Source organism: Podarcis raffonei, chromosome 14, assembly GCF_027172205.1.
Source record: "Podarcis raffonei isolate rPodRaf1 chromosome 14, rPodRaf1.pri, whole genome shotgun sequence".
Taxonomy (NCBI): domain Eukaryota; kingdom Metazoa; phylum Chordata; class Lepidosauria; order Squamata; family Lacertidae; genus Podarcis; species Podarcis raffonei.
The window spans coordinates 3,505,671-3,524,094 of NC_070615.1; the positions used below are offsets into that span (position 1 = coordinate 3,505,671).

At 44.1% G+C, this 18,424-nt stretch overlaps 2 protein-coding genes across 13 annotated transcripts in view; one reads left to right on the forward strand and one right to left on the reverse strand.

The window, feature by feature from the left end:
• Nucleotides 1–3,619: 3,619 nt before the first annotated feature.
• GTF2A2 (general transcription factor IIA subunit 2) lies at nucleotides 3,620–11,832 on the reverse strand. Of its 2 annotated transcripts, none has more exons than XM_053365442.1 (5): nucleotides 11,719–11,832; nucleotides 9,102–9,275; nucleotides 7,870–7,974; nucleotides 7,002–7,128; nucleotides 3,620–3,952 (listed from the first exon to the last, which is right to left on the reverse strand). In XM_053365442.1, exons 2-5 carry the CDS (start codon nucleotides 9,171–9,173, stop codon nucleotides 3,927–3,929), a joined length of 330 nt encoding a protein of 109 aa, XP_053221417.1. In that variant the 5' UTR covers nucleotides 9,174–9,275; nucleotides 11,719–11,832; the 3' UTR covers nucleotides 3,620–3,926. The 2 variants fall into 2 exon arrangements, with proteins under 2 accessions (XP_053221417.1, XP_053221418.1); XM_053365443.1 differs by having other exon boundaries at nucleotides 9,102–9,246; nucleotides 11,719–11,830.
• A 153-nt stretch (nucleotides 11,833–11,985) lies between these two features.
• The window catches only part of BNIP2 (BCL2 interacting protein 2), a 76,297-nt gene continuing 69,858 nt past the window's right edge, over nucleotides 11,986–18,424 (forward strand). For 6 of the 11 annotated variants that reach the window (XM_053365433.1, XM_053365430.1, XM_053365440.1 and 3 more), the window contains exons 1-3: nucleotides 11,987–12,101; nucleotides 14,938–15,065; nucleotides 17,101–17,165. In XM_053365433.1, coding sequence (XP_053221408.1) covers nucleotides 15,016–15,065; nucleotides 17,101–17,165 — 115 coding nt within the window. In that variant the 5' untranslated portion in view covers nucleotides 11,987–12,101; nucleotides 14,938–15,015. Of the gene's footprint in view, nucleotides 12,102–14,937; nucleotides 15,066–17,100; nucleotides 17,166–18,424 lie in introns of all 11 variants that reach the window. The other 5 variants (XM_053365434.1, XM_053365439.1, XM_053365438.1 and 2 more) reach the window with 1 other exon arrangement.

Here is an 18,424-nt window from a genome sequence, read left to right on the forward strand (position 1 = left end):
GACTGGGCTCCCTCATGAGGTTACTCCCAATTTATATCCCCAGCTAGTTTCTCCCCTCCCCACCCAGATGCTAATGCTTGGAATTCAATCAAGAAGTCCTTGTTAGATTAACACAAGGAAGTGTTGCCCAACTAATGAGCTCACGTCAATTCCAGCGAGTAGGAGTTTAAAAATAGGGTGGATTTAGTTCAGCATTGTCCCCTGGAAATGGGGATTTTTGTCAGGGGAGAGGACAAGGTGGCTGATTAAACTCTGTTGAAGTTTTCTTTTAAAACTGAAACTAGCTTTTAACTGGTTTTCTACCAAGCTGAATTAGCCAAGTCACAGACCACTGTATTCACAGCAGCTTTGATTGTAGCACAAGCATACATCACACAGCCGAATAGTAAGATGGGGCAGAATAAAAGTCATTTTGAAACAAAAGTGTTAAAAATGCAATCCACATGTACACACACACATGGAATGCAGTTTGCTCACTTTGCTACATTCTACAGAACAAGAGCCAAATGACAACAATAGAACTGGCACTCAGTGGTGTCAGGTTAATGTAGGCTACGGCACCAGCAGTATGTTTGATGCTATTGTGGCATTAAACTATGGTGACAGAAGACTTAAAAGATTTCAGTTCTCAGGAAGCTTCCCATTTCATGAGATGGTTGTCAGCCTAAACTATCTACCAGCAAACAGTTCTACAACTACTGCTCTTGTGCTGCTTGCTGGTTTGCCAAGGGAATCCGGTTGGCCACTATGAGAACAGGAATGCTGGACAAGATGAGCTATTGGCCTGATCCAGCAGGCTGTTCTCATGTTCTTATACAAACAGATCAGCTCTCAGTAAAAAGAAGCATTCTGGGGCAAAAGGGCTCCTTTTTTAGTTTAATATGTGTGTCCCCTGGCAACGTCTTCAGTGATGCACTGGGTGTGAGAGAATTGGGAATGTCTCTTTTAGGATGTTGCTTGCCATTCACAATTCTTATAAATGCTTGAATAAGCATTTTTTTTTTAAATGTGCTCCCCGGTACATCAGGGCTAAGGTAAAGGTACCCCTGCCCGTACGGGCCAGTCGTGTCCGACTCTAGGGTTGTGCGCCCATCTCACTTAAGAGGCCGGGGGCCAGCGCTGTCTGGAGACACTTCCGGGTCACGTGGCCAGAGTGACAAAGCTGCTCTGGCGAGCCAGCACCAGCGCAGCACACGGAAACGCCGTTTACCTTCCTGCTAGAAAGCGGTACCTATTTATCTACATGCACTTAAGGGTGCTTTCGAACTGCTAGGTGGGCAGGAGCTGGGACCGAAAGACGGGAGCTCACCCTGCTGCGGGGATTCGAACCGCCGACCGTGCGATCGGCAAGTCCTAGGCGCTGAGGTTTTACCCACAGCGCCACCCGCGTCCCTGGGCTACTTTCTACCTAATCAGGGCTACTTTCTACCTAAACTTTAAAAAACCAGTACAGTGGTACCTCGGGTTACATACGCTTCAGGTTACATACGCTTCAGGTTACATACGCTTCAGGTTAGATTCCGCTAACCCAGAAATAGTACCTCGGGTTAAAAACTTTGCTTCAGGATAAGAACAGAAATCGTGCTCTGGCAGCGCGGCGGCCCCATTAGCTAAAGTGGTGCTTCAGGTTAAGAACAGTTTCAGGTTAAGAACGGACCTTCGGAATGAATTAAGTACTTAACCCAAGGTATCACTGTAATCTACATAAAAGCAGTAAGAATTTGCTCCATGGCAGCGCATTGTGGCAGATCTAAGTGTTCTAGAAGTAAAATGAAGCCCTGGTTTTAAGCCTCTATCCAGTGAAGTGTGTGCTCACATTTCTCCAACAGCACAATTAGGAGGAAGACTGCTCATAAAGGCAGGAGACCAGAAAAAGGTCAGTGCATCTGAAATATTTGTTGGCTTCAGGGCATTAGGTTCACTCCCACTAAAAAGAGCATAACAAACCATTTCTGCAAACTTTTGTACAAGTTAAGCCACCACAATTATAGCTTTGGGTGTGTGAATGATGTAGTGTACATGGAATGCAGTACAGGTAGATCATCACTTATCACCGCCATAGGGAGAAGCAAACCTGAAAAATATGGTACCTTAGGGAAAAAGGTAGACCTGTTAGGGAAAAGTTAGCAACTTTCTTAGTAACAGAGCAGGACCACAGACTTGTTCTGTACATCTGGGATGAGGAACAAGGGACTCCAGCCAGCTTGGCCAACAGTAAGACATGATGGCAGCAGCAGTCCAGCAACACCTGAAGCACCACAACCCAAAAAAACTTTGGTAAGCAGAGAGTTTTGTAGCACATGCATACCTATGAGACTGCTTTGCACAACCGGACGCCCTGCAGAGGTTGTGGGATTCCAACTCCCATCAGCTCCAGCCAGCATAGCCAATGGTCAGGAGATTATGGGAGTTGTAGTCCAGCAACATCTGGAAGGCCACAGGAAAGTGAGCTATGGAAGGGTAGGCCTGCTAAGCGATTAGCCATGATGGCTAAGAGGATCCTCCATGTATGGAGGCAGTGTATCTCTGGGAACAAGCAACAGGCAATGATTGTCACCTTCATCTGCTGTGAGCTTCCTAGAAGCATCAGGCTGGCCACTGCTGGATACTGAAGGTTGGGCTAGATCAGGCAAGAGAACTTGGTGCCCTCCCATCAGCTCCAGCCAGCATGGCCAATAGTGTCAGAGATTATTGTAGTGGTCCAACAACATCTAAAGGACCACAGGTTCCCCACCCTGGTGTTAACTGGAGATGCCATTGAAGACTGAACCCGGGTCCCTTTGCATGCAAAGCGGATGCACGGAGCTCCTTGACTTTTGAGGAATGCCATTTGCCAGTACAATTATCTGCTGTTACTGTCTGAGTAGATTTGCTACAAATTTGTTTTTACCTTATGCATGCTTTTTGCACTGTCTTACTTTATGCTTGTTCATAGGTTTAAAGTACATCACAATTGGCTCTTTCTAAAGGGTTGTAAATACTGGTAAATTCTAGGGTGCCTTCCATATACTGTACATAGTTCCCAGGGTTTCCAAGGCTTGAAAACAACGGGCATTATTATTCCATACTTTCCTTATATTAGTGCTGCCTTTTCACACTTTTCTTCTGTGAGGGGAGGGGGTGGTTACCCTTTTATACTAGCAAAGCCTAACTGTTTGCACCATATGTTCTGGTAAAATACAGAACTAGAATATCGTAGATTCCAGCGTATTAGGCGACTGGGCATATTAGATGACCCCCCCAAATTGGCAGCTGCAATTTGGGGGTTCGTCTTATAAGCCCAGTCGCCTAATACGCTGGGCAGCTCCATGCTGAGAGAAAGCCACCCGGCGCGGAGCAGAGCCCGCCGCCAGCTGCTACTGCTTTGGAGCCGCCGCCGCAGCAGTGGGTGGGCTCCGCTCTGCGTCGCCCATACCCAGCGTATAAGATGACCCCCGACTTTTTAATCTCTTTTTCAGGGTTCTCAATTTGTGTAGATTCCCAGCTAATTACAATTTGGGGCATCCTTAGACATTATGTATATTGTTGATTGTATATACACAAGATAGAAGATTCCTTTAACCCATCCAGGGATTCCTATTCACAGAAGAAAAGGACACAGGCCTACTTACCACTCATCTAAAAGTTTTAAATAAAATGTTTATTGGAGAAGTTACCTTGATGAACCAAAAAGCAACAACATTTAATCCTTAGTTTTTTGTTTCTCTCTCTTTTTAAAAAAGCAATATTCTTTGCCTTCATGTCTTAGGTGAACTCAAAAAGATGCTCTACAGAGCTTCTGCCAAGACAGTTCCACAAGGCATTCCAGCATGGATTACTCATATCTGCATCATTAAAATAGTCATCCACACATTCTTTGGCCACCCTCCTCTCTCAGAATTGCAGCCTCTTAAAGACATTGCTGGCACAGGGATCCATCTTCCTCTTCACTCTGCAGCATTGGAACCAGTATCTGGAAGTGAGAAGAAGGCAATTTAAAACAGGACACTGCTGTTAAAGACAACTCCAAGTCCAAAATGAGATCTCACAAATTTTATGAGCAGCTCTCCAACCTTTGTTAGCTCCACAAGGCTTCCGTGAATCCTGAATGAAACTAAGAGATTTGTGCCTAATTTTTACATTACTGAATTCTTTTCATTGATTTCATTCTAAACCTTACCCTAAGAGTTGGGCCATTGATCCATATATCTAAGAATTGTTGCATGTGCTTGGCACCTTTCCAGGTGTCTTGCCAGTTGCAAAAAATTTCAGAGAGTCAGGCTGAGATGCCAAGAACTGAACCTGGGACATTCCTTATGCAAAGCATACACTTTACCACTCACCTAGAAACCCTTCCTGCTGAAGTTCTGGTGTAAGTTGTATGGGGAGCTGTATACAAACTTCATAGACCAGGTTTTTCATATGGATTGAGCCAGTTTTGAACAGAAGGCAGTTAGAGAGGAAACACTGCAATCAGTAACAGTGGCTCACTCTCATTATCTCTAGGGCTGTTGACTGCACCCTTCTGAAACTCTCCAATACCTAATAATAATAATAATAATAATAATAATAATTTATTATTTATACCCAGCCACTCTGGGCGGCTTCCAAAAAAATAATACTAAATTACTGTGGTACATCAAACATTAAAAGCTTCCCTAAACAGGGCTGCCTTCAGATGTCTTCTAAAAGTCTGGTAGTTGTTGTTCTCTTTGACATCTGGTGGGAGGGCGTTCCACAGGGAGGGCGCCACTACCGAGAAGGCCCTCTGCCTGGTTCCCTGTAACTTGGCTTCTCGCAGTGAGGGAACCACCAGAAGGCCCTTGGCGCTGGACCTAACACTACACCAGCAAGTTACAAAAATTGCATTTATGTGCCGAAGGAAGACTGATTTTTTTAAAAAAATATAAAGAAGAAGGCACATAAGTTTGTAAGTAAGAAGATCCTTCAAGAGGCAATGCTGTTAAGATACAAGGGTGCCAACTTTTTAGTCAGCTCCTGCTTCACTGACTTTAACACAGGGGAAGGGAAGCCTTCTGGGGCGGGGTGGGCAGCACATACCAGTAGTGGGTGGGGCCAGAAACCCATGTAGGTGGAGCAATGCATGGAAGCTTCTCCTCTGTACAACATGTCACATTCCATCCATGCAGAAGTGGAGATATTTCTACACCCATTTCTCCATCCAGGCAAGTAAGAGGCATTGGCACACTTCAATGACATATTCCAGGCAGGCAAAAGTACCCCAGAAGGGCTTGGAGAATGGCTGCTGAGAGGTGTGGCTTAGGGAGAGTCCCAAGGGCTATATAGGGCCTGAGGTTTCCCACTCCTGCTTTAAAAAGAACATGGCAGGCAGGGGTTTTCTCTCTCCCACACCTGGAGATGCTGGGACTGAACCTGGGATCTTCTGCATACAAAGCATATGCCCTAGTCCAGGCACAGGCAATGTGCTGCCCTCCAGATATTTTGGACTATGGGTCCCATAATCCCTGACTATGGCCATGCTGGCTGGGGCTGGTGAGGGTTGGAGTCCAACAACACTTAGCAGGAACCATGTCGTCTACCCCTATTCTACTCTAGGGTCCTTCCTCTAAAAAATAAAGAGATTCTGAATAAAGGGTTGAGTTAAACAGAAAGCTACCTTATACCAATTCAGACCACTGGTCCACCAAGCTGAGCATTGTCTATAGCAGGGATGTTGGACTCCACCTTCCATCAGCCCCAAACAGCATGGCCACGAGGAGGGCCACAGGTTCCTGGTCTACACTGTATAGCAGCAGATAGTTCTACAGTTTCAGATGGGATACCCCCAGGCCTAACTGGAGGGGCTGTGGATTAGGATGCTGTGTGCTTAGGATCTTTTGCATTCAAAGCAGATGTTCTACTGCTAAGCTATGGCCTTTCCCCATAGAGACTCTAGAAATCCATTGCCCCAAGCCTTTCAGGCTTTCATAGGCAGCCAACACATCCTTTATTTGCTGCAGTGCAGTGTAAACACTTAAAACTCTGCTTCCAAACAGCGTTAGACACACACAGCAATTACACAACAAATACCCATTGTGGCTAAAGGGCATTTCCCTAATGAAATGATGAGGTGTTGTCTGTGGCCTGGCACTTTGACCATCAGCCAACCCCCTGCCCCACCTGCAGATACTTTTGCCACCTTCTTCTGGAGGAAAAAATCTAGAGCTGGATGGACTATTACACCAGCTGCCAGAGGCCAAAAGAAAGAGCTACACACACATCTCTAATGTTTAGTACCCCTTGTGATGGCTTTTAATTGTAAGCCAATCTTGGCTGAGAAGTTATAGCTTGTACACTGCTTTGAGGTTTTCTACAGTCAAGCGGTACATAACTTGTACGAAATAAAAACTAGTGGGATATAAACACAATAGCAACCAAGATGCATTTGCCACTTTTTATCAGGTTAAAACCCAAACACATCCTTTCTTCATAAAATCCTGCCCTGGTAGAAAATCCCATTTTAATTGAGACTTGCAGGGCAGGTGACAGAGGAACTCTCTCATTTGAAAAGCTCAATTCAAGAACCAGAATAGCCAGGTCTTATTTTATCTTGCATTCTAATGTAACTCAAAAATGACCCCAAAAGAAGCTTACATCAAAATAAAACTATCAAAGAGAGTCAAAATACAATCAAAAACCAACAGTAAAACAAAAACAACATGTGTGAAATAAGAAGTTTAGAGGGTGAAATAACTGAAATTAAACCAAACATAGGCTCTGAATGGTTAGGAGAGTCAGTAAATTTTCATCATGTACTGTGCTACCAAGGAAAGGAAGTTTCATGACTGGGGTGGCACCACCACCAAACAATGGGTCAAATGTATTTTAGGATACTTTAAGGGGAGGGAGAAGCCTTCCATATGCTTTGTGCAAAATTTTCTCATCAAAGACTCATGGGTTTGCCAACAGCTGTAATTCTTGTGCAATATATAAAAAAAAATCTATTGCTACTCTGCCACTTGATCTCAGCATCTTCACACACATCACATTCCAGAACTTACTTTTTCCATCACAGGCTACTATTTTCACTTTATCCACTTTCACAAGCTCAGTGACCTCTCTGAATTCAACATCATTCAGTACAAATGTCCAAACGTTGTCACAAAATCTGTATGTGTTCAGGGAGCCCTTCAGGAGCGAACAGGGAAGGAAGAGAGAGAGAAAAGAACATCTAAGTAACTTCAAGAAAAACTTCTTTGGAATTGTTTCACTCGTATTTTGTGCCACCCATGTGCCTCAGAGTAATTCTGAAGGGTGTGCTTCTTGTGCCACCTTGTGGTAGGCTTAAAGGGAAAAAAACACCCACACAGAATAAAGGAGAGAACTAGAACAGCCAAATGCCGGACTGAGAAGTACAATTAGATCCCTCCCCCCTTAAATGCACAGTCCAGCCCTTGGGCATATAACTAACCCAGTTATTTGAAATTTTGTATTACTGCTGCATGTCCTGCCACCAACATTTTATAACTAATGTGTTATAATGATTTATATCCACCTTTCAGGACACGAAGTCCATATGCTGGTTTCTTTTCATATCATACATTTCACCTTTTATAAATCCTTCCAAGATGGCTCACATGAAACACTAAACCACATTTTTAAAAAATCAGGAAAAAATAATGTTAGCATATAGAAAAAATAACCAAGGTGCCTCCTCCAGTTTTGCACTGCATTGGAACATCAAAGTATATATTCTTCTGAGTTCACATTTTTGCTGATTCCTAACATTAATTTTTTTAAAAAACTTGCTTCAGAGGAAGACGTTGCAAGTTGGAGTCAAAAGAAGTCTGCACCCATTTTAAGTCAGCAAAGGTTACTGTAAATGGTAGAAGCCATTAGCTACTCTTCATTAGCATTTAGCTTTCTTACCCTGAAATTGACTCTGTTTCTGACCCGTTGTGCCAATGCAGAATTGATAGCTTTGTCAAACTGAAGTAGCACTTGAAGGGCAAGCTGGGGGGTGATCTGCTGAGACTAAAATGGAGAGGAAAAAGAAAAACATTCAGCTTTGAGGATAAATTACATTCAATATTGAATACAAGCTCATCTCTCCAAAATCTTAAGTTACAACAGTTCTGATTACATAGAAACATTGTAATCACCACTATAAAATTCCTTTATTAATTTATTATTTCAATTTCTAGCCTGCCCTCCACCAAATCAATGATCCTAGGGTAGGACACAATGGACAACATAGCAACAATAAAATCATACAACACTTTAAACAAAAATGTTAAACCACTATCTAAACAACACAATCCTAATAACAGAGCAGACTGACAATTAAATTAAATTTGCGGCTCTTCTCAGTTACACCAATCCAATTAAAAAGGCCTGAGCAAAAGTTATCCAAAAATTATGCTTTCACAATTCTAACAACAGATAGAAAATTCCCTTGTTAAATTCTAACCAGTACAGTCCCAACGATTTTCCATATTTACCTGAACACCAATACAAAAATTAGCTACCCTCTTAACATATTTCAGTCAGGTCTGTGTGTGTCTTAGCATGGGTATCCTGCCCATCTTCAGTTTTTCCAGACTAGCAAATAAGCATTTGATTTCTGGCACGGAGTTTGCTAGATTGCAAGCCTTATGCTTTCACTTTAAAAAGTTTAAACTTTAAATGTTAGGTTTGCACTGAAAAGTTAGAAGGACCATCTTCTTTTGTGGATTTCCTCTTACCATTACCCTGACGTGATACATGATGCAAGGTTTGGGAGGGAGGAGGTAAAGAGCAAATAAACACTATGTTACATTTTATTCAATCATATTTTGAATATCTGTTGTGGCTTGGACAAGCATCCCACCATTTACGTGCGTTCAAGTCATGTACAGTGCCAGAAATCTGGAAGTGTGGGAGAGACCTGAAGAGCCTCAACAAAGGTCTGTTACACCTCTGGCTCATGAGCATTCCAGGATCCTGAAAAGGATACTCCCTTTGGGCTCTGAGGAAAATATCCTTGTGAACTGGAGGTACAGCAGGGTGCTCCCCACTTATGCTCATTCCACTTATGTGTCCAGGGGGGCAGAACATAACCCTGGTGTAAGTTCAGCACTGGGCTGTTCAGGCTTACAAGGGCATAAAGGTCTACAGTCTACCTGTATGAGCTCATCTAGGCTCTCCTGAAGACTATTCCCCAGCGTGGTATTTCTATAGAGCTGGTAGGCCATGGCTCATGAGAAGGGCAGAAAACCGTTGTTGACCATCCACAGATCTGAAACTGCTGCAACTTTCACCAAAAGCCTAGGAAATCCAGCATAACAATTAATGACCTAGACAGGGAGCAAAAATAGTGTTAGGGATGTTAAAGACTAACAGTGGAGTCGAATTGGAAATACCAAAAGGTAGTACTGTGGCTTTTCTAATTTAAAAGCATACAAAGTAAGTAATTATATTTCTTTTGCATACGTTTAGCACTTCAGTCACAGAGCTTCTTCTGCACTAATTTAAGGCCTCAAAGAACCCACTTGCTGCTGTTTGCTTTTAGCTGCATTCAGCTGCTTTGATATTATGCAGTGTAAAAACTCTATTACATAACTCTTTTTATGCTCTGTGCCCCAAGAGGCAGATAAAAGAGAAGGAATAAATATTTTAATATATAATTTTATTTGTGGAACACCTTCTTGGGCTAGCTTTCTCTAGGAAACTCACACACTGTAAAAACCCAGTGGAGTTTCAAATGACAAAGGTGGGAGTTTTATCATTTTTAAAAAGGGGTGGCTAACCTAAAATTCTTTGGATTTGGAAAATTAGGTGGAGGGCTGCAGAAACCTTTAGCCAACCCTCTACGGTACTGGTCTTCAACTGATCCAAGGTGGGTTGCAACAGGAGCAATTTCTGCTCGCCCCCTCCCAAGAGGTGGGCGGGGTTTGCAACTGCACGGCTTACCTGGCCAGGGGCCACCCACCTTCCTATAGGGTGGCCATCACCCCGCCCCCATCTCAGCAGGACAATGGGCTGCCACTGGGGGTGGGGTGAGGGCCAGGAAAAAAGGCTGATGCCCTTTGGACTTATTTGGTTTCCTTCCAGATTCACCCACCCAACCCTCCCTAAAAAGATAACATGGTCTTCTTTTGCAGGCTAACCTCTTGCTTTCTAGGTCAGCAGGTGCTGCTATGGTCGGAAGATTGTTGCAGTATTCAGAACTGTGAAGGAATTTCCCTGCATTGGCAGGTTTTGCCTTCCCCGTAGCAATTCGTCACAACTTTGGTGGTTTTTAGGCCTTGGTCGGTATCCTAGTCTATCTTCGAGATGGGGGGTGACATCCTCATGCACCCCACCTGGCGGCATTGCAGTGCCCCTTAAAGTGTGGATTACTGGAGTCACTGGCCCTAGAGTGGCGGCAAGTAGGTCAAACTCCCGGCTTTGGTGAGGGGGAGGGCAAGCTGTGTAAGTTCATGCTTTACAGTCTCCTCCCACTGCACCTGACTGCCCTGCGCATTCTCAGCCCGTTGGGTTGTGAGGGATACCTTCCAAGGCCAAGGTTCCTACACCTAAAATTCAATAAAGTTGTGGCCTAATTTAAACCCATACATTACTGTCATGTCTCGTTTCGGGGGGGGGGGTAGGCTTCGGGGACAGGGTTTAACACGTGGGCTTGCAAATGGATGACTTAGCCGAGATTCCTGAATTGCAGGTGGGGGACTAGATGACCCTCAGGGTACCTTCTATGATTAAAAAATGGATCCCCAAATGCATATTTGGGTTAAAAGGTTGAAGGTACCTGCCCCAGGGGTTGCATGACAGTGGAAGGCTTCCTGCACACACAAACATGTGTACAGAACACCCACACTCCAAACCAGCCACCACCCTCTTCAACTGATGCCTGCAGATTGCCTGGTGTGTGTGGGCGTGTGCCATTGCCCACACCAGACACATCCAGCAATTGATCAGATCACCAGAGTTGGATGAGTTGGATGAGCAGGCAATAGCCATCTCCCCAAAGACCCCAGCAACATTTCTCCTTTACCAGATTTTTCTTTTCATAGTGGTGTTTTAAGAAAACTGCTAGCACATGCGTGAAGTTAAGTAGGGTCCAGCCAGAATTGCTTTCAAATTGGATTGGGAACTGTGTGTTGAGATTCCTGCATTGCAGGGTCTGGGCTAATGACCCTCTATGATTCTATGAGAGATTTCCACCTCTGCCAAAACAAGTGGAGACTGGGGCAGGATGAGGAAGATTAGGGTGGGGGAACCTGCCCCAATATTCAGGAGTTAACCACCCCTGTTTTAAAACCACAGAGCATCTAAATAATAATAATAATGTACAGTAAAATAACATTGTGATAGATTTTCAAAAATATTGTTTTGGGGTTCAGTAACTTTTTAACTGTTACTTTTCACAGGTGTTTTGCTTTCTGTACAGTATTATATCTGTGCTGCTTTGACTTGGGTAAGGCGCCTGAGTCCCGGCCTGGGGAAAAGGCGGCATGTAGACAAACAGAACAAGAACATTTCCATAATAGAACTACAAGGCTTCAAGAGCACGACTGTTGCCCACACGAAAGCCCGGCAGAGCAGGAGCGTTTTTAAGCGCCCCACTCCCACAACCAAGACTTATTATTGCTGCCGCCGCCGCCGCCGCCGCGGTTCTCGTTCTTCTCAAGCGCCGCCCCAGCGAAGGAGCAGCAGCGCTGCCTTCCGGGGCGGCGGAGGCCTCCTTTTCCCGGAGCGCCGCCCCGACAAGGTCATCCCTTTCCCGGTAGAAGGCGGTACCTGCAGGAGGAGGAGGCCGCGCGCCTCCCGCCCCTCACGGCCACCGACGCGGATCAGCGCACGACTCTTCTCCCTCCGCTCCCTCAGACTGCTCGGTCCGGAAGCGGAAGCTCCCGCTCCGGAAATCGAAAGAGGACGTCGCTCGACCACCATAGAGATTCCGCGTAGCTGGGCTTGGGCGTGTTCCGCGCATGCGTCTGCCGGGGCGGGGCGAGGGGGCGGAGTCGAGGAACCCCGTTTTCTTTTCGCCTCGTCCGCTTTTTGGTGGCGCCGCCGCCGCCGCTTCCTGTCCGGTGGCGTTTGCTTCCGGGGCAGGGTCGTCCCTTCAGGAACATCTGTGGGGGGAGGGCGAGGAAAGGCCTGGCCGGAACGGAGGGGGACTGGTGAGTATTGGGGCGGGAGGCTGGGGAGATATTATGGGATGGGGCGCCTGGAGGGGCTTTTAATTTGGGGGCTAAGGGAACTTGACGCGCACAGAAGCTTCGGAGCAGGAAATGAGGGGGGGCTCCCTCTGTCGCTTCACATTCACCCCCCCCAATAATCTGCATAGTTGTTGTCATTGCTTACGTATATCTGTTATTCGTTGAAATACTTATAAAACTAGGAAGCGTGTAGGGTTGCCACCTTTGTTCTGGCAAAATACAGGACAGGGTGGGGCGGCTGGGGCCGCCCCCCCCCGGATCTGTTACTGCAGTGACTTCAGTCTGTTGCAGCCTCACAGGGTGCCCCTCTGGACTTCGTCAGGCAGGCACGCGCACACACACGTGAAATTGTAAATCTGTCTGTGCTTGGCTAGCCAGAGCTTAAATAAATACATGACCTTTCCCACAACCTTTCCAACACGTGCACTTGGAGAGAGAGAAGACCTGAAGTACAGGACAAAACTGTAACAATACAGGATGTAGCATTTTCCATTGGAATACCTGACAATCCTGTATTATACAGGACAGGTGGCAACCCTAGCATGTAGATGTAAGCTTTTGAACAGGAATCGAGGGGGGCAGCAAAAAACCCTCCCCATGTTCTAACCAAGAGCACTGAGAAAATAAGTAGTAGATTGACAGACTAGGACCTGGGACACCAGGGTTCAAATCCCCTCTCAGTCATGAAGCTCACTGGGGGGACAGTCACACACTCTCAACCTCACCTCACCAGGGGTTTTTTTTGGGGGGGCACTATGTAAGATACCTTGAGTTCCTTGGAGGAAAGGTGGGATAAAATTGTAACAACCTCCACTAATAATTATGGTTTGTATATTGGCTTGAATAGCTTTCACTGAAGTACTAAGTGCAATTTATTTATTTAATTTCTATACTGCCCTTCGGCTGAGGATCATAGAGCAGTTTACAATATAGAAACACAAAAATATGTAGCATAGGTAAAGGTAAAGGGACAAAAACAATATACCCATCCACAGTTTGAAAAGCCATAGATTATACTCTTATGTGTTCACATAGCCTGATCCTGTGCAAGCTTGCTTACCTGGAAGTAAGACCTGCTGAGCTGAATAGGGCCTGCTATTAAGCTTGTATAAAATGAGTTTAAGTGTGAACATGGGGCAGGACAGGGGTTGTATGCAATTCTGCTGCATAAACAAAGGAATGAGATTTTGTGATCTTAAAGATGAGAAATGGGGGGGGGGGACCCTGCAGGTTAAGAAGGAACGAAAACCTGGCTTTTAATGGAAATAATGTAGAAATAAAGGTAAAATTGAGATCTCATGACTATGCAGTGAACTAGGTTTAGCAATGGTGGGAATTGTGGGATTAGTAATGTGTATTTTTCAGCATAGTTAATTGCCTTTTGAGCTTGTCCAGTGTCACAAGAAAGGATATATGTTGTTCAGTTATTGAGCCAAAGTGACTTGTTCTGCATATCTTGGCTTCTTAGGATGAGTTTCAATATGAGTTTTGAAATTCTGCAATATTAAGAATGGCATTTTATGTAATCTTGTACAAAAACTCAAGCTATAATAATTTATCAGTGTTAAATGTGACTGAACTTGACAGCCTTGTATGTGATAGCCTATACAGTTAGCTCAGTTCAGAGTGTCAAAATCCTATAGCTTATTAGGAATAACCACCAATGCTATTGTGACCTTTTCGTGAAGAATTAAATGTGATCCTCAAAGGAAAACAATTTGCACATCATATATTCAAAGTACATGAATAACTTGCTATTTCACTGCTATAGCTTTGTGTTTTTTGTTCCTGGAGGCTGTTAAGTGAGTGTTTTATTAAGCAACAAGTCGTTGAGTTATGTTGTAAGGCACACAGCCAAAACACTATCTGTCAACTGCAAGCAACATTGCTTGTGATGTGCTGGGTGGAGTTGAGCAATTACGAAATCTTCAGCTTGGCTTCCTAGTTGGCAGCTTTAACTGTTCTCCTAAGGGTGCATACAGTGGAAGACAGGAGTGCCTGGTGTGCTCTGGTCCATGGGGTTACAGAGAGTCAGACACGACTAAACAACAAAAGGGTGCATAACTTGCTAGAATTTTTCCCCTTCAAGGTTTGCAAAGCCAGGCAATGGACTTTATTGGGGATTCTCCTTGGGAGGTGGGTTGTCTTTTGTTTGCCTAGCCTACTGGTCAAGCCAACCTACCTTCCTCAGACTTATCCTGGCAACCCCTGCCCCCAAGGAGTGGTATTACTTGGTGACTTTCTTCCTTCATACGTAGTATGTCCTGGATAGTGGAGCTTACCATGAAAAGTGGAGAAAGTTTCAAAAAGTTGCATAAAACCACTCTTAGGGAACTTTCGCATAAAATACCGTATTTTTTGCTCTATAAGACTCACTTTTCCCCTCTTAAAAAGTAAGGGGAAATGTGTGTGCGTCTTATGGAGCGAATGCAGGATGCACAGCTATCCCAGAAGCCAGAACAGCAAGAGCGGTTGCTGCTTTCACTGCACAGCGATCCCTCTTGCTGTTCTGGCTTCTGAGATTCAGATTTTTTTTTCTTGTTTTCCTCCTCCAAAAACTAGGTGCATCTTGTGGTCTGGTGCGTCTTATAGAGCGAAAAATACGGTACGTAGTAGGTTATGGGATTGTTCAGACAAACCCATGCCTCTTTGCTTTGCCCTCAGATTTGTGTCCTCGTATTGCTGTTTCTCATTTATGTTACTCATCAGCTTATAGCTGTGATTCTTAGGAAGATAGATCAGCTCATGAGTACTGGAATTTCAGTTGCTGAGCAAACACTTTCAAAATACTTTGCAGTTCTTGCCTAAGATCTAACACGAAGCAGGAATTCTGGATCACGTAGAATCTGCATCAGTCATTGAGGCGACACTGAGGATGGAAGGAGTTGAACTTAAAGAAGAGTGGCAAGATGAAGACTTTCCAAGGTAAGGCGTAGCTGTGGCAGAGCTTGATTTGCTCTGGAACATATCTTCAGAAAGTGGAGTTTGGCTTGTCTCTGAAAGGTGTTTGTCAGTTGTAGCCAAGGGAGGTACTGCTTCCTGTGTGTTCATATGGCTCTGTAAGCCTCATCTTCTGCCCTCTTTTTATGTTGGGGATATTTCACATATTCAGCTATGAATTTATATTATTTCAAAAGCAGGCTCAGGAAAAATGTGCAGTTTGTACATATCTTGTCTTGTGTACATATACACACTTGCCACATGATTTGAACCTGACTGCAGAGGTTCAGCATAGAGGTAATAACATTTTGCTTTACCATTTTTTTCAAACTGTGTCTTGAGATTTTAAAGAGCTTACAACTTTTCAAGGTCCTGAAGGAGTGTTTTACTCCAAAGCATGCTAACCTACAATTAAGAGTTTTGCACCACTGAGCACTGGAGACTGTTCTCCATTTCATTTTGTTCATTTGAGGTCCTTCCCTCCCTGCTCTTTTTTCTGCCCTGCCCTGCAACTCTCCTCACCTGATACAATGGGCAGGACATGCTTTCTTATTGCAGGATGGTCTGGCACTGCCAAGGCTGATGCAAGCTGCTCACCAGCTGTTGCAGCTCTTTAGCCCTTAGAGTTGGAATGCCAGTGTGCAGACATTCAGCCACCTTGATGGGCCATCTAGGTACAGGTTATGATTTTTTAAAAAATAGGAATCCTTCTGTGACTCATCAGGCTGAATTTTCTGCAGCACTCTGCAGCACACAATTTGGTGTGTGCCTAGCTTGCTCACTGACTACCACAAGGGTTGGTTAAATCCCAATTGCTAACTCTTTGGGGCTTGCGTCACATTTTGTAGAATTGTAGAGTGAGAAGGGAACCCAGGGGTCATCTAGTCCAACCCCTACAATGCAAGAATCTTAGCTAAAGCATTCATGACAGATGGCCATCCAACCTCTGCTTAAAAACCTCCAAAGAAGGAGAGTCCACCACCTCTTGTGGGAGTCTGTTCCACTGTAGAACAGCTTTTACCACCAGAAAGTTCTTTATGATGCTTAGTTGGAATCTCCTTTCTTATAACTTGAAGCCAATGGCTCTGGTTGTACCCTCCAGAGCAGGAGAAAACAAGCCTGCTCCAACTTTCATGTGATAGCCCTTCAGATATTTGAAGATGGCTATCATATCTCCCTCAGTCTCCTCTTCCGGGCTAAACATCCCCAACTCCTTCAACCATTTCTCATAAGACTTGGTTCCCAGAGCCTTGATCATCTTGGTTGCCCTCCTCTGCACATGTTCCAGATTGTCAGTATCCTCCTTAAATTGTGGTGCCCAGAATTGAACGCAGTATTCCAGATGTGGTCTGACCAAGGCAGAATAGAGTGGTACTATTAATTCCCTTGATCTGGACACTACTCTTGATGCAGCCTAGAATAGCATTAGCATTTTTTGCTGCCCATCCTATTGACTCATGTTCAGTTTGTGGTCCACCAAGACCCCTTAGATGCTTTTCACATGTACTCCTAGTAAGCCAGGTGTCCCCCATCCTATATTTGTGCATCTGGTTCTTCCTGCCTAAATGCAGAGCCTTACATTTGTCCCTATTGAAATTAATTTTGCTAGCTTGCACCCAGTTCTCCAGTCTATTAGGGTTATTTTGAATTCTGATTCTGTCTTCTGCGGCATTAGCTACCCCTCCCAGTTTGGTGTCATCTGCAAATTTGATGAGCATCCCCTTAATTCCTTCATCCAAGTTGTTTTTTAAGATGTTGAACAACAACAGGCCCAGGACAGAACCACTTGTCACTTTTTTCCAGGATGTTGAGGAACCATTAAGAGTACTCTTTGGGTTCAGTCAGTCAATCAGCTACAGATCCACCCAAAGCTGGTGTCTGGATGCTGTGTAAGAAGTGATTGGGCACTGATAGAGATGTGAAAGGTGGAGGGGGGTGAGGAAAGATTTTTCTACTGGCCCCCCCAATCTCTACTGAGCACTATTCCTCATTGTTTCCTTTTTGTTTTTTACTGTCCCAGACCTCTACCAGAAGATGACCATATTGATGATATGTCAGATCCTGCTGAAAGAGGGGACCAAACTGGTAAGTTTAGTATAAAGGAATATATGGTTCTACATATGTCTTTGGACTTCAGTTCACATAATCCCTAGTCAGCTAGGTGGAGTCCATTAGCATCTGGGGGACCACAGGTTTCTCAGTCCTACTTTTACCCAGAGGTCACCCATGTGGGACCTGCAGGTGCCAGTGTGCCCATAACTTAGTAAAGGTGTAGGTAAATATCCCCTTAAAAATCAATAATGCCTGAGAAACTATTTGCTGTTCCTGCCCAGTTTCTGTTTGCACTGCCTCAGCCTCCTCTACATCAGTCACTCCCCCACTCCTGAAAACAGGATTGGGCATCTATCATCCCATTCATTCAGTACAGAGGAGGTGTTCAAATGGCTTTTCTCTGGGAGCAAGTGCATTGGTGGCTGAGGCAAGTGCCTTTTCTCCACTGATGGGTGGCTGACAGTGGGGTTATACATGCACCATTTTGTGGCCCCGTGCCCCCCCCTCTGTTTTTTGGCCACTTCTGATGCTGGGTAAATCTGACAGAAAATGAAACTGGAAAATAAACTGCTCTGGATTAAATATTCAAGGATGGAAGATAGTATTTATTTGCTCAGATCTTTTTTTTTTTTTTTGAATTTTTTTATTTTCAATGCAGAATCATAACAAAAATTACAAACATTGAATCCAAAATAATACTATACAAACAAAAATCCCCGGAACATATAGGAAAAAAAAACAGAAAAGGAAAAGGGAAAAAAAAGCAAAGGAAACAAAACTAAACTAAACAAAAACGAAAAAGCACACATCTACAGAAAAAACCATATCATTACATACATAAACACAAATTGACTTCCTTCCTTTGTTCTAAGACCTCAAACAATTTACTCTTACTGTATTGTTGTGTCTAATTAGATTACTTCCACCTTGGTACTTTTTATTTTTTTTACACCATTTTTCTTTTTCTTTAACCCTGTAAAGCATCATTCATTACATACCAATATACTAACTCCAGAACAATGTTTTTTCATATACTCTTTAGCACAACCCCATTCTTTTAATAATTTCTGGTCCGATTGTCCCCTTATGTAAGCTGTGAGTCTTGCCAGATTTATGTATTCACATAATTTAATTTGCCAATCTTTCACTGATGGAATTTGTCTGCCTATTTGCTCAGATCTTTAAGGGACAATCTTCAGTCTTTTATTTTATTTATTTTTTACATAGGAAAGTTTTGACCGTTTAACTGTAACAGAAGGCCACTACTCACTCTTCTGAGTGACTCCTGTTTG